Source organism: Carcharhinus amblyrhynchos, chromosome 8 (genome assembly GCF_965287045.1).
Source record: "Carcharhinus amblyrhynchos chromosome 8, sCarAmb.v2.hapA, whole genome shotgun sequence".
In the NCBI taxonomy this organism is placed as follows: Eukaryota; Metazoa; Chordata; class Chondrichthyes; order Carcharhiniformes; family Carcharhinidae; genus Carcharhinus; species Carcharhinus amblyrhynchos.
The window spans coordinates 44,339,633-44,352,757 of NC_137331.1; the positions used below are offsets into that span (position 1 = coordinate 44,339,633).

General features: G+C 47.0%; 1 protein-coding gene across 2 annotated transcripts in view; it reads right to left on the minus strand.

Moving 5' to 3' along the window:
• Window positions 1–963: 963 nt before the first annotated feature.
• The window catches only part of LOC145346564 (septin-7), a 119,616-nt gene continuing 107,454 nt past the window's right edge, over window positions 964–13,125 (minus strand). For both annotated transcript variants that reach the window (XM_080193981.1, XM_080193980.1), the window contains 3 exons: window positions 12,484–12,619; window positions 6,165–6,310; window positions 964–1,930 (listed from right to left, as the gene is read on the minus strand). In XM_080193981.1, coding sequence (XP_080050107.1) covers window positions 1,891–1,930; window positions 6,165–6,310; window positions 12,484–12,619 — 322 coding nt within the window. In that variant the 3' untranslated portion in view covers window positions 964–1,890. The remainder of the gene's footprint in view (window positions 1,931–6,164; window positions 6,311–12,483; window positions 12,620–13,125) is intronic.

The window sequence follows — 13,125 nt, forward strand, 5'->3', positions numbered from 1 at the left end:
ATTTGCAATGTTAAACTTTGTTTTTAATATTAGTAACGGACAATGTTCTGAGTGCAAATATCACCCAGGAGGGAATGACTCAGGTAGTAATAGAATTTCACAATACAGAGACCACTCAGCCCATCATTCCTGTGTCATTATTCATTTAATTGCTTTCCTTAATACATTAAGTCTGATTTCCCCTAATGAGCACAGAAAAACATCCCAAGGCACTTGATGCATAATTGGATAAAAGTAAAAATGAGAAGAGTTTGGCCAGAAGGAGTGTCTTTGAAAGGTGACTAGAGGAGTTTAGAGAGAGATTACTCCTGAGGCAGGGGGAGGCTGAAATCACCACACAGTTTTGGAAAAAGAGCAGCCTGGAGAATGTTACCAAGATAGAGAAAGATGATGAGAAGACTTGAAAACACGAATGATCATTTTCAATTTAAACACTGAAGAACTGGGAACCAAAGGTCAATAAGAAAATAAGAACAGAGAAGGGCTGGTTGGCAGGAGTGTGTGGGGGCTGATCCCCCACCCTTTGACCAGCTCCCTATCATATGACCCCCACTCCACCTCTAACCCACCCCCCCCCCCCTCACCAAAACCTCCCTCCCGCCCATGGCTCAGTTAATATTAATTCCTAAATGCAATGAATGCGAGCAGGTTATCTGGTCAATGTCTCTGATGTTTGCGGGTGTTTGCTGGACACAGTTGACAGGCTGGATCTGATCACCATCCCTGTATAGAAATATAATTGACCTGAAGATTGTAAACTCAAATGAAGACTCCTGTTAACATAGCAGCAAGCCATACAATGCCAAGAAAGTCACAATGTGCATCACATTTACATCATCACAACATTGTTTTATTATGTGACTCTGTACAATACAAATAAAAATACAGAGATGGGTAACATGTATACAGCTAAATGTGACTCTTACCCTCCCACCCCCCTCCCCAACATCCCCTGCCCCCCCCCACCCCCAACCCTTGGAGACCATGAATTCCATTGAGTAAGGAGATACAAGCTTGACCGCACTTAGCTGGAGAAAGGTACATTTATGGCTCCAGAGCTTACACGCAATGCAGTACTTGAGTCAGTTACAATAAAATGCGAGAGAAAGCATGTTGTTGAACCCCCCATTATTTCCTAACATACAAAAGCTATGCTTTTTTTAAATTTTTCAGCATTTTGCTGGGCAATATATGATGAAATATCTAAATTAATCGTTACAATAAATGAAGCAGTTACAAAAAAGGTAAATGTTTTGCTAGAGAACGTTAATTATTCAATGGAAACAGCAAAAATCTAAGACAACACATTATGGAAGTGGTTGAGATTCCACACAAGCCCTGTGACATTTCTGTACGTCGTGGGGACAGGAAAACACTGAAAGGTGGAAAAGAAACTGGTGTTGCCCCCAGCACCGAAATGTGTTAAGACTATGCTATAGCTGCATTGTATGAGGTTTTTGTGTTATTTCTGAAGCAGAGTGAAGCTGCAGCAAGTTATAGCACTGCTTCTTATAAACATCGTTCAGAGTTCCCACATTCATGGAAGAACAGTCAATATTCTGTAAACAATCAACCACCAGAACATGATTGCATGACAGTAACACATTTATCTGCAATAAAAAGGGAGGCATCGGTTCATTTTAAAAATTCAGATGTTGTGTCTCAACACACATTACCCCAGATAACTCGAGACTTTTCTAACTTCCTATTCCAGAGACTACAAATAGAAATTAATGTACAAACATAATATTAGGTTGGCCATTTCACATGCTAATACATTAACATTATAGAGATAATAGGTGCAAAGTTGAATCCTTTCAAAACAAAGAAACAAAATATGTCCAGGGCTGGCAAATTGGCAAGTACATAATTTGATGATCTTCAACTGTCTTAAAAGATCTTCCCTTTCTTCTTGTTCTTTTCCAAGGTCCTTTGAAATAAAAGAACATGTGTCAGTTGTCTGGAAAATAGAACTAAATAGATTTTTTATATAACACCTCTTTAGCCTTGTTTGCTGACTCAGACACACTAAAGATCGACACTGACGCCTGATCAGTTAGCAGGTCTCAGCTGAGAAAAGCTTACAGGCCATGGCTATTACGGTTGTGGGGCTGGGATATTTGTTAACCAGCAATAAGGGTAAGGAACCAGGGGGCATTATGTCGATCAGCTTCTGCTCCTAGGATTCAGGTTCCACTGTAGACACCAGAGCACAGACTGAGCAGCCAGAACAGTGCTGAGGGGGTGCTGCACTGTTGGAGGTGACATCTTATGATTGAGACATTAAAGCATGGTTCCTTTGCTCCCACAGCTGGATGCAAAATATCCATGATACTATTCTGAAGAGCATGGGAATTCTCCTTTGTATCCTGGCTAATATTTATTCCTCAACCAACATCATGAAACAGATCATCAGATTTATTACAATATTGTTCAACGGTGTGCAAATTGGCTGGGGTTAGTTTTCCACAGGAAGTGTAGTCGGTATGATAATAAGTGCTTCATTGACTGCTCAGCACCCTGGGATTATAAAAGGTGTTATACAAATGCAAATTATCTTTCTTTTCGTTCATGGTCACAGGCAGCAGTTTAAACCTTAGACCCTGCATGCAGTACCAACTGGCATTACCAGCTGCTGCAATAATTGGTCACATAAATCGAAATGAATCCACTTGACATTTCATTCTTTCTCAAGGCTCTGTAATTGGATTTACAAATCATAAACTCTCATTAACAGAAGGCTGATTGAAGTTACTAATGTACAAAAACTAAAGCCAGTGTCGCCTTTTCACTGCATATTCCAGAAAGCAATGTTCCCTTCTAAACATCAATGAAGCATTGACAATTCACAGTCAGTTGTCAGAATTTGACAGTTAGAATACTTTGTATAGTTTTGGATATTAAATTACAGGCAAGATCTTGATCAATTGGGCAGTGAGCTGACGAATGGCAGATGGAGTTTAATTTAGATAAATGCAAGCTGGTAGACTGAACCAGGGCCGGACTCTCTCAGTTAATGGTAGGGTGTTGGGGAGAGTTACAGAACAGAGAGATCTAGGAGTACAGGTTCATAGCTCCTTGAAAGTGGAGTCACAAGTGGACAGTGGTGAAGAAGGCATTCGGCATGCTTGGTTTCATAGGTCAGAACACTGAGTACAGGAGTTGGGACGTCTTGTTGAAGTTGTACAAGACATTGGTGAGGCTACACTTGGAAGACTGTGTACAGTTCTGGTCACCCTATTATAGAAAAGATATTATTAAACTAGAAAGGGTGCAGAAAAGACTTACAAGGATGCTACCGGGACTTGATGGATTGAGGTATAAGGAGAAGCTGGATAGATTGGGACTTTTTCTCTGGAGCGTAGAAAGCTGAGGGGTGATTTGATAGAGGTCTAAAAATTAAGGAGGGGCACAGATCAGCGAGGTAGTCAATATCTTTTCCCAAAGGTAGAGGAGTCTAAAACTAGAGGGCATAGATTTAAGGTGAGAGGGAAGAGATACAAAAGGGTCCAGAGAGGAATTTTTTCACACAGAGAATGGTGAGTGTCTGGAACAAGCTGCCAGAAGTGGTAGTAGAGGCAGGTACAATTTCGTCTTTTAAAAAGCATTTAGATAATTACATGGGTACCATGGGTATAGAGGGATATGGGCCAAATGCAGGCTATTGGGATTAGCTTAGGGGTTTTTACAAAAAGGACAGCATGGACAAGTTGGGCTGAAGAGCCTGTTTCCATGCTGTAAACCTCCATGACTCTGAGGGAGGGGGCGAGGGAGGGCGAGAGAGAGAGAGGGAGGGAGGGCGGGAGAGAGAGAGAGAGAGAGGGGAGGGCGGGAGAGAGAGAGAGAGAGAGGGAGGGAGGGCGGGAGAGAGAGAGAGAGAGAGGGAGGGAGGGCGGGAGAGAGAGAGAGAGAGAGGGAGGGAGGGCGGGAGAGAGAGAGAGAGAGAGGGAGGGAGGGCGGGAGAGAGAGAGAGAGAGGGAGGGAGGGCGGGAGAGAGAGAGAGAGAGGGAGGGAGGGCGGGAGAGGGAGGGAGGGCGGGAGAGAGAGGGAGGGCGGGAGAGAGAGGGAGGGCGGGAGAGAGAGGGAGGGCGGGAGAGAGAGGGAGGGCGGGAGAGAGAGGGAGGGCGGGAGAGAGAGGGAGGGCGGGAGAGAGAGGGAGGGCGGGAGAGAGAGGGAGGGCGGGAGAGAGAGGGAGGGCGGGAGAGAGAGGGAGGGCGGGAGAGAGAGGGAGGGCGGGAGAGAGAGGGAGGGCGGGAGAGAGAGGGAGGGCGGGAGAGAGAGGGAGGGCGGGAGAGAGAGGGAGGGCGGGAGAGAGAGGGAGGGCGGGAGAGAGAGGGAGGGCGGGAGAGAGAGGGAGGGCGGGAGAGAGAGGGAGGGCGGGAGAGAGAGGGAGGGCGGGGAGAGAGAGGAGGGCGGGAGAGAGAGGGAGGGCGGGAGAGAGAGGGAGGGCGGGAGAGAGAGGGAGGGCGGGAGAGAGAGGGAGGGCGGGAGAGAGAGGGAGGGCGGGAGAGAGAGGGAGGGCGGGAGAGAGAGGGAGGGCGGGAGAGAGAGGGAGGGCGGGAGAGAGAGGGAGGGCGGGAGAGAGAGGGAGGGCGGGAGAGAGAGGGAGGGCGGGAGAGAGAGGGAGGGCGGGAGAGAGAGGGAGGGCGGGAGAGAGAGGGAGGGCGGGAGAGAGAGGGAGGGCGGGAGAGAGAGGGAGGGCGGGAGAGAGAGGGAGGGCGGGAGAGAGAGGGAGGGCGGGAGAGAGAGGGAGGGCGGGAGAGAGAGGGAGGGCGGGAGAGAGAGGGAGGGCGGGAGAGAGAGGGAGGGCGGGAGAGAGAGGGAGGGCGGGAGAGAGAGGGAGGGCGGGAGAGAGAGGGAGGGCGGGAGAGAGAGGGAGGGCGGGAGAGGGCGGGAGAGAGGAGGGGGCGGGAGAGAGAGGGAGGGCGGGAGAGAGAGGGAGGGCGGGAGAGAGAGGGAGGGCGGAGAGAGAGAGGGAGAGAGGGAGAGAGAGGGAGGAGAGAGAGGGAGGGGAGGGCGGGAGAGAGAGGGAGGGCGGGAGAGAGAGGGAGGGCGGGAGAGAGAGGGAGGGCGGGGAGAGAGAGGGAGGGCGGGAGAGAGAGGGAGGGCGGGAGAGAGAGGGGGGGCGGGAGAGAGAGGGAGGGCGGGAGAGAGAGGAGGGCGGAGAGAGAGGGAGGGCGGGAGAGAGAGGAGGCGGGAGAGAGAGGGAGGGCGGGAGAGAGAGGGAGGGCGGGAGAGAGAGGGAGGGCGGGAGAGAGAGGGAGGGCGGGAGAGAGAGGGAGGGCGGGAGAGAGAGGGAGGGCGGGAGAGAGAGGGAGGGCGGGAGAGAGAGGGAGGGCGGGAGAGAGAGGGAGGGCGGGAGAGAGAGGGAGGGCGGGAGAGAGAGGGAGGGCGGGAGAGAGAGGGAGGGCGGGAGAGAGAGGGAGAGAGAGGGAGGGGCGGAGAGAGAGCGAGGGCGGGAGAGAGAGGGAGAGAGAGAGGGGGCGGGAGGGCGAGAGCGAGAGAGAGGGCGGGAGGGAGGGCGAGAGCGAGAGAGGGCGGGAGGGAGGACGAGAGCGAGAGCGAGGGGGAGGGAGGGCGAGAGCGAGAGAGAGGGGGAGGGAGGGCGAGAGCGAGAGAGAGGGGGAGGGAGGGCGAGAGCGAGAGAGAGGGGGAGGGAGGGCGAGAGCGAGAGAGAGGGGGAGGGAGGGCGAGAGCGAGAGAGAGGGGGAGGGAGGGCGAGAGCGAGAGAGAGGGGGAGGGAGGGCGAGAGCGAGAGAGAGGGGAGGGGAGGGCGAGAGCGAGAGAGAGGGGGAGGGAGGGCGAGAGCGAGAGAGAGGGGAGGGAGGGCGAGAGCGAGAGAGAGGGGGAGGGAGGGCGAGAGCGAGAGAGAGGGGGAGGGAGGGCGAGAGCGAGGGAGAGAGGGGGAGTGATGTAGAGCATGACGTGAGGACGTGAGGGAGGGTGGGTGTGATGTGAGTGAGGGAGTGTGTAATCTGAGTGCGACAGGAAGGAAGGGAGGGAGTGAGAGTGTGAGGTGAGGTGAGAGGGAGGGAGTGGGTGAGGGAGAGTGTGATCTGAGTGAGAGGAGGATGGAGTGAGGGAGTATAATCTGAGTGAGAAAGGGAGGGAGTGAGGGAGAGAGAGTGTGATGTGAGAGAGAGGGGGAATGAGGGGGAGTGTACCTGGTAGAATCTAGTTTTTGCTGTTCCAGAATGCGCTGTTGAGCCTCCCAGTTCTGTTTCTCATCTTCAAACTGGCGGCGTTTTTCCTCAAGTTCTTTGTGCTGCGCTTCCAAATTCTTCTTCATTTGTTCATGACGTCGCTGGAGCTGGAAGGCACAAAGTAATCACTTCAAAGTAGGCTCAAATCACAGCCCCATGAACTGGTGTCACTCTCTCAATACTTCACAATCCTATACTGCCTCCTCCACCCAAGTTAAAACTAAATGCAGCACTCTGTCATTCTCACTCTTGCAGTGAATCTTTGATATTTGACTGCAGGAGACAGGGTGAAGGAGGAAGTGAGAAAAGGCTGTCACGTTTTCACCCACGCAAATCAAACACTTCTTTTGGAACAAGATGATTAACAAAACTGTGTTTTAAAGCTGAGAGTCACTAAGCCATATTGGTAAGGCAGCAAAATTTAAAATAAATGGCAAAAAGTTGCCATCTTTCAATTCATTCACTATTAAACTGCTGTTCTGCATAACCCAACAGTTACTCAAATCATTCATGGCATACCATCATTGGCAAGGCCAGCAATCCGTAATTGCCCTCAAGATAATGGTGGTGAGCTGTCTTTTTGAACTTTTGCAGTGTAGGTATATCCGCAATGCTGTTAGAGAGAGGGTTCCAGGATTTTGATGAAGTGACAATGAAGGACCAAGCCAGGATTGTACATTACGCTGTCTCATTTCACTTGGAGTACTATGTTCAGTTTGTTCTCGGCCTTTGGACCAAGATCATAAGAACATAAGAAAGAGGAGCAGGAGTAGGCCATCTAACCCGTCGAGCCTGCCCTGCCATTCAATAAGATCTGAAGTGGATCAGTTCCACTTTCCCGCTTTCTCCCCTAAACCCTTAATTCTCTTGTCTGTCAAAAACCTATCTACCCGTGACTTAAATATATTTAGCAACGCAGCCTCCACCACTTCAACGGGCAGAGAATTCCAGAGATTCACCACCCTTTGAGTGAAGAAGTTCCTCCTCAACTCTGTTCTAAACCGCACCCGCATCCCCCCCCCCCCCCTCAAACTTGAGGTTGTGCCCTCTAGTCCTGCTATCCTTTCTGAGCGGGAAGAATCTCTCTACCACTACCCTATCCATCCCTTTCATTATCTTATATGTCTCTAAGATCCCCCCTCATCCTTCTAAACTCCGACGAGTACAGACCCAGTCTATTCAGTCTGTCTTCACAGTCTAACCCCCTCATCTCTGGTAACAGCCTAGTGAACCTCCTCTGCACTCCCTCCAAGGCCAAAATATCTTTGCGCAAGTGCGGCGACCAAAACTGCACACAGTACTCCAGCTGTGGCCTCACCGTGCCCTGTACAGTTGCAGCAAGACCTCCCTGCTTTTATATTCTATCCCCCTCGCTATAAAGGCCAGCATCCCATTCGCCTTCTTGATCACCTGCTGCACCTGCAGACTGGGTTTTTGCGACTCATGCACAAGGACCCCCAGGTCCCTCTGCACTGTAGCATGCTGCAGCTTTTCGCCCTTTAAACAGTAATCCCTCCTACTATTATTCCTGCCAAAGTGGATAACCTCACACTTGCTAACATTGTACTCCATCTGCCAGGTCCTCGCCCACTCGCTCAGCCTATCCAGATCCCTCTGCAGCCTTTCCACACTCTCCGCACAATTTGCTTTTCCACTCATCTTCGTGTCATCAGCAAATTTCGTCACCCTACACTCAGCCCCATCGTCCAGATCATCTGTATAAATGGTAAATAGCTGAGGCCCCAGCACCGATCCCTGTGGCACTCCACTAGTCACCAACCGCCAATCAGAATAGCACCCATTGATACCAACTCTTTGCCTCCTAATAGACAAACAATCCTCTATCCACGCTAACACCTTACCCCCAACTCCATGCCCCCTAACTTTCTGAAGCAACCTTTTGTGCGGCACCTTATCAAATGCCTTTTGAAAATCGAGAAACACCACATCCACTGGTTCCCTTCTGTCTACCGCATTAGTCACATCCTCAGAAATCCAATAAATTTGTCAAACACGACTTCCCCTTAACGAATCCGTGCTGCGTCTGCTCTATCAAACCATTCTTTTCTAGGCGACTCGCTATTTCTTCTTTGATGACGGATTCAAGCATTTTTCCAACAGGCATTAAACTAACCGGCCTATAATTCCCTGCCTTTTGCCTGCTACCTTTTTTGAACAGCAGCATAACATTAGCAGTTTTCTAATCTTCCGGCACTTCCCCGGAATCCAGTGAAGTTTGGTAAATAATCACTAAGGCATCTACTACCACCTCTGCCATTTCCTTCAGAACCCTGGGATGCATTCCATCCGGTCCTGGGGACTTGTCTACCATCAGTCCCATTAGTCTATCAAGCACTACCTCTCTAGGTGACAGTAATCGCATTCAGGCCCTCAACTCCTACCATCCTTTTATCTTTAATATCCGGCAAACTATTTGCGTCCTCCTCTGTGAAGACCAAGGCAAAAAACTTATTTAAGGCCTCCACCATTTCCTCATCTCCCACCACTAAATCCCCCCTCATCCTCTAAGGGTCCAACATTCACTCTAGCCAGTATCCTCCTCCTTATATATTTGTAAAAACTCTTACTGTCCTTTTTTTATATTTAGTGGTAGTTTAGCTTCATAGTCTATCCTTCCTTTCTTTATCAGCTTCTTAGTCAATCTTTGTTGATTTTTAAACCTCTCCCAATCTTCCAATCGCCCACTACTTTTAGCCACTCTAAACGCTTTTAATTTAATACTCTCCTTTATTTCCTTCGATGACCACGGCTGGTTATCCCTTCTCCTACATTCCTTCTTTACCACTGGAATATATTTCTGCTGAGCACCGAAAAAGATCTCCTTAAAGATCCTCCACTGTTCTTCAGCAGTCCTACCAACTAATCTGCGTCCCCAATCTACATTTGCCAATTCCCCTCTCATCCTATCGTACTCCCCTCTGTTGAAAAAGAGGGCACAGGTTCGGGACCCTACTTTCTCATCCTCCATCTGCATCAAAAACTCAACCATATAATGATTGTTCATCCCAAGAGGATCCCTCACAACAAGATCCCTAATTCTTCCTGCCTCGTTACATAACACCAGATCTAAGACAGCTCGTTCCCTCGTTGGTTCCGTCACACACTGTTCAAGGAAACTATCCCTACAGCATTCCAAGAACTCTTCCTCAAGCCCACCGCGTCCAACTTGGGTCAACCAATCAATATACAAGTGTAGTATCGACATGCTGTACTTGGTTGTAGTCATGAGGTTACATTTTAGCTTCATTTGAAGCAATTTTATCAAGCGGCATCTTGGCCTTTTGGCTAAGATGCAAATGAGATCAAGACTTGGAGGAGGAGCTACATCTACTCCAATCAGCTTAGATCATGTAGATCAAGCCCAAGGCAGGAGGCGAGCGCCCTGTCTTGTCAGCTTGGATTGGGAATGTCTCAACTTGTTGGGACTCTGAATTGGATTTAATTTGATTGAATCGGAATAAATTATAAAAAAAGCTATGTTCAGTTTGTCAGAAAGCATACATTAGCAGAAAAGGCAAATTATGAGGACAGATCACATACACCTAGCTTGTATTACTGAGTTTAGAAAGTTGAGGGGTAATTTAGTTAAGGTCTTTAAAACAACAAAAGGATTCAATGGATAAACTATTTTCTTTGGTAAGGCAAGTCTAAAACAAGAAAAATAGCATTGGCACAAAAGCAGCAGTGGCACAAAGGTTAGCATTGCTGACTCACTGCACCAGGGTTCCAGGTTCACTTCCAGCTTTGGGTCACTGTGTGGAGTCTGCACATTCTCCCCATGTCTGCAAGGGTTTCCTCTGGGGCTCCAGGTTCCTCCCACACTCCAAAGATGTGCTGGTTAAATGGGTTAGCCACAGCAATGTGCGGAGTTATGGGAATGAGGCCCAGGTTAGATACTCTGCCAAGAGTTAATGCAGACTTGATGGGCCAAATGGCCTCTCCTGCACTATAGGGATTCTATGAGCATTACAATGCCAGCTGTATCATAGAGGAGTGAAATCAGTGAGATTTCCTCCACATAGAGGACAGTGTAATCTAAAGCAATCCTGATCCCCACCAACTCCCAAACAAACATATGCTGGAGCGATGGTCAACAAACATTTTCCAGACAGATTGGAACGAAAGTGCTGATCAGCCATGATGGTCTTATCTTGTTCCCATGCACCTGTCATGTTTTGCAATAGGCTATTTTTTTCTCTACAACATTGTAAATTATGTTTTAATCTGATTATTGGGTTACTACTTCAGGGAGGGACCAGAAAAGAAGTGAAGTTGGTGTACTAAGAGTCATTGGACTACTAATCCAGAGGATCAGCTAATGCTCTGGGGACATGGGATCAAATCCCACCATGGTTGCCGGTAAAACTTCAATTCAGAAATAGAATCTGGAATTGGAAATTAGTCTCAGTAATGGTGATCATAAAATGATCATGAATTGTCATAAAGATCCATCTGGTTCACTAATATTCTTTAAGGAAGGAAATCTGTAGTTCTTATCCGGTCTGGCCTACATGTGACTCCAGAACCACAGCAATGTGGGTGACACAAACTTTCTCCGAAATGGGCCTAGCATGTCACTCATACGGAATAAATGCTGGCTAAATAAATAATTAAAAATCGTGAGGGAAGGAATCAATACAGTATCTCAAAACTCCAACTCAATATTGAGATTAAAGGGTAAATAACTATTTAAAAATGATAACAAATCAAGTAACACTGAAGGAACTCTGCATCTATATTTCCAGTTAATCAGCTAAACACAATCTATTTCTCTTCAAAAATTCCAATGATCTTGGTGAAATCTGCAACTCATGCTGGCAGTTGAGAAACTGTTTATTGATAGACATTAATATATGACTGGATTTCAAAGCAAGAAAAAATTCCATTTAACTCCAACGGCAATGTACATAATATTTTACCCAAAACAACAGCAGGGAAATTGAGGAAATGCTTACATAAACCATCAGCTTCAAGTCTTCAAATGAGAAAATTGTTATAATCTTGATCTCTCAAATTTCCGTGCTCTTCCCCCCTCCCACCCTTCAAAACTAAAAGAGAAAAAGAGTCAGGGAAGCACACCGTCTCTGGCATGTTCAACAACTGAAGTTTCAAAGCAAGTCAGCCATCTGAAGAAGTGTGCAGACAGATAGAACACAGATTCAACTGAATAACACTGAGGCTTAAAACATTAAGTTACGAAAACAGGTTACACAAACTCAGGTGAAATGGAGTGCATTTCCACCAGAAGGGAATATGAACTCTAACTGTACGTGCTTGCCTAGTAACTGTATAGAGGTGATCTTACTGGACAAATAACCTTGAGTACGTGAACTCAAATGGCTCTAATGGCAACTTAAGCACTCTTCATAGTGTTAAATATCTTTACATAAAGCTGGTATTAGTGTGTGTGAAGCCGTTAGTTTGTAGTAATTAGCCCAACTGGTTCAACATAGAGAGATTTTGAGAGGGATGTTGGCATAGTAGGAATGTCGGCATAGTAGGAATGTCACTGGATTAGTAATCTAGAGGCCCTGATTAATGCTCAGAGCACATGGGTTCAAATCTCACCACGGCTGGTGAAACTGAATTAATAAATCTGGAATGTAAAGCCAATCTCGGTAATGATGATCGTGAAACAGCTATCGATTGTTGTAAAATATATCTGCTTTGTTGATGCCCTTGAGGGAAGAAAACCTACTATCCTTACCTGGTCTGGATGTAACTCCAGACCACAGCAATGTGCTTGACTTTTAACTGTACTCCGAAGTGGCCTAGCAAGCCACCCAGTTCAAAGGTAATTAGAAAAAGGCAACAAAAGCTGGGATACTTAGACCCTAGAAAAAGAATTAAAAATGTCATTTAAGGACCTGCCATCCTTACACGACACTAATCCTATATCAACGTGCGTTGACTCTGAAGTGGCCCTACCACAATGGACGGCAGCGATTTGAGATGCTAGCTCACCACTTTTCAGAACAATGCAAGCAGGGTGGGAAATAAATATCCATCCTATCAGCAATATGTAAATCCTGAGAAGTATTTAATTTTTTTAAACATGTGCTGACAACTCAACAGCTTGACTGGAACGCTCGAACGACCTGGAATGTTAGACACCTAATTTACACCCCCCGCACAAAAAAAAAACAGAACTTGACAATTAATGTGCCTTGGGAAAACAATCATATGAAGGAATGTGGATGCAAATGCCAGTGAATGTAATCTTTTTTGCAAATTGTTAAGGAGTATATATTCGAAATACCTCTGCCTCAGAGTCTTTCAGCTTCTGAATCTTCTCCTTGACTTTCATTTCAAAGACTTGTTCCATTTCCATCTCCATCTTCTTCATCTTTGCCACATGCTCTCTCCGTTCTTCCTCCATCTGAGCCAGAGGACTTCTACAGTCAGTAGAGAGGATTAATGAGTTAGTTTCAGAATGTACACAATGCACGAACACCAGATATAAATATAGGATAGATGTGATTTTGACTCTTTGAAGAACCGAATCAGGAAATTGTTTTAAATGCATCCAGCTTTTATAAGCATGTCAACCCCATTAAGTGATTGCCACCTGACCTCAATCTTTCATTCAAAACCTGTGGCAATGGAATAGGAAAGTCTTCTTCACAGCTCTGGAGCAATCCATGTCCTCGTGCCTTCCAAAGCAGCATGAAGAGCTCTTGGGGAGGATGGGTTTTTCCTCTTGCAAACACAATACACATATTGTGCATGTATGCAGGGGCTTGTTTAATTTCATTTTTCCAAGTGGTTTATTTTTCCTCCACATTCCCTTACAAGTTATACCTCCGGCTCCAGTTATAAAGTTAAGATGATTTCCTAGAGACAGAGTGAGAAGTACAGGTGGCTGATTTTGCTGGTTAATTTACCCACCAGTGGGAGAAGG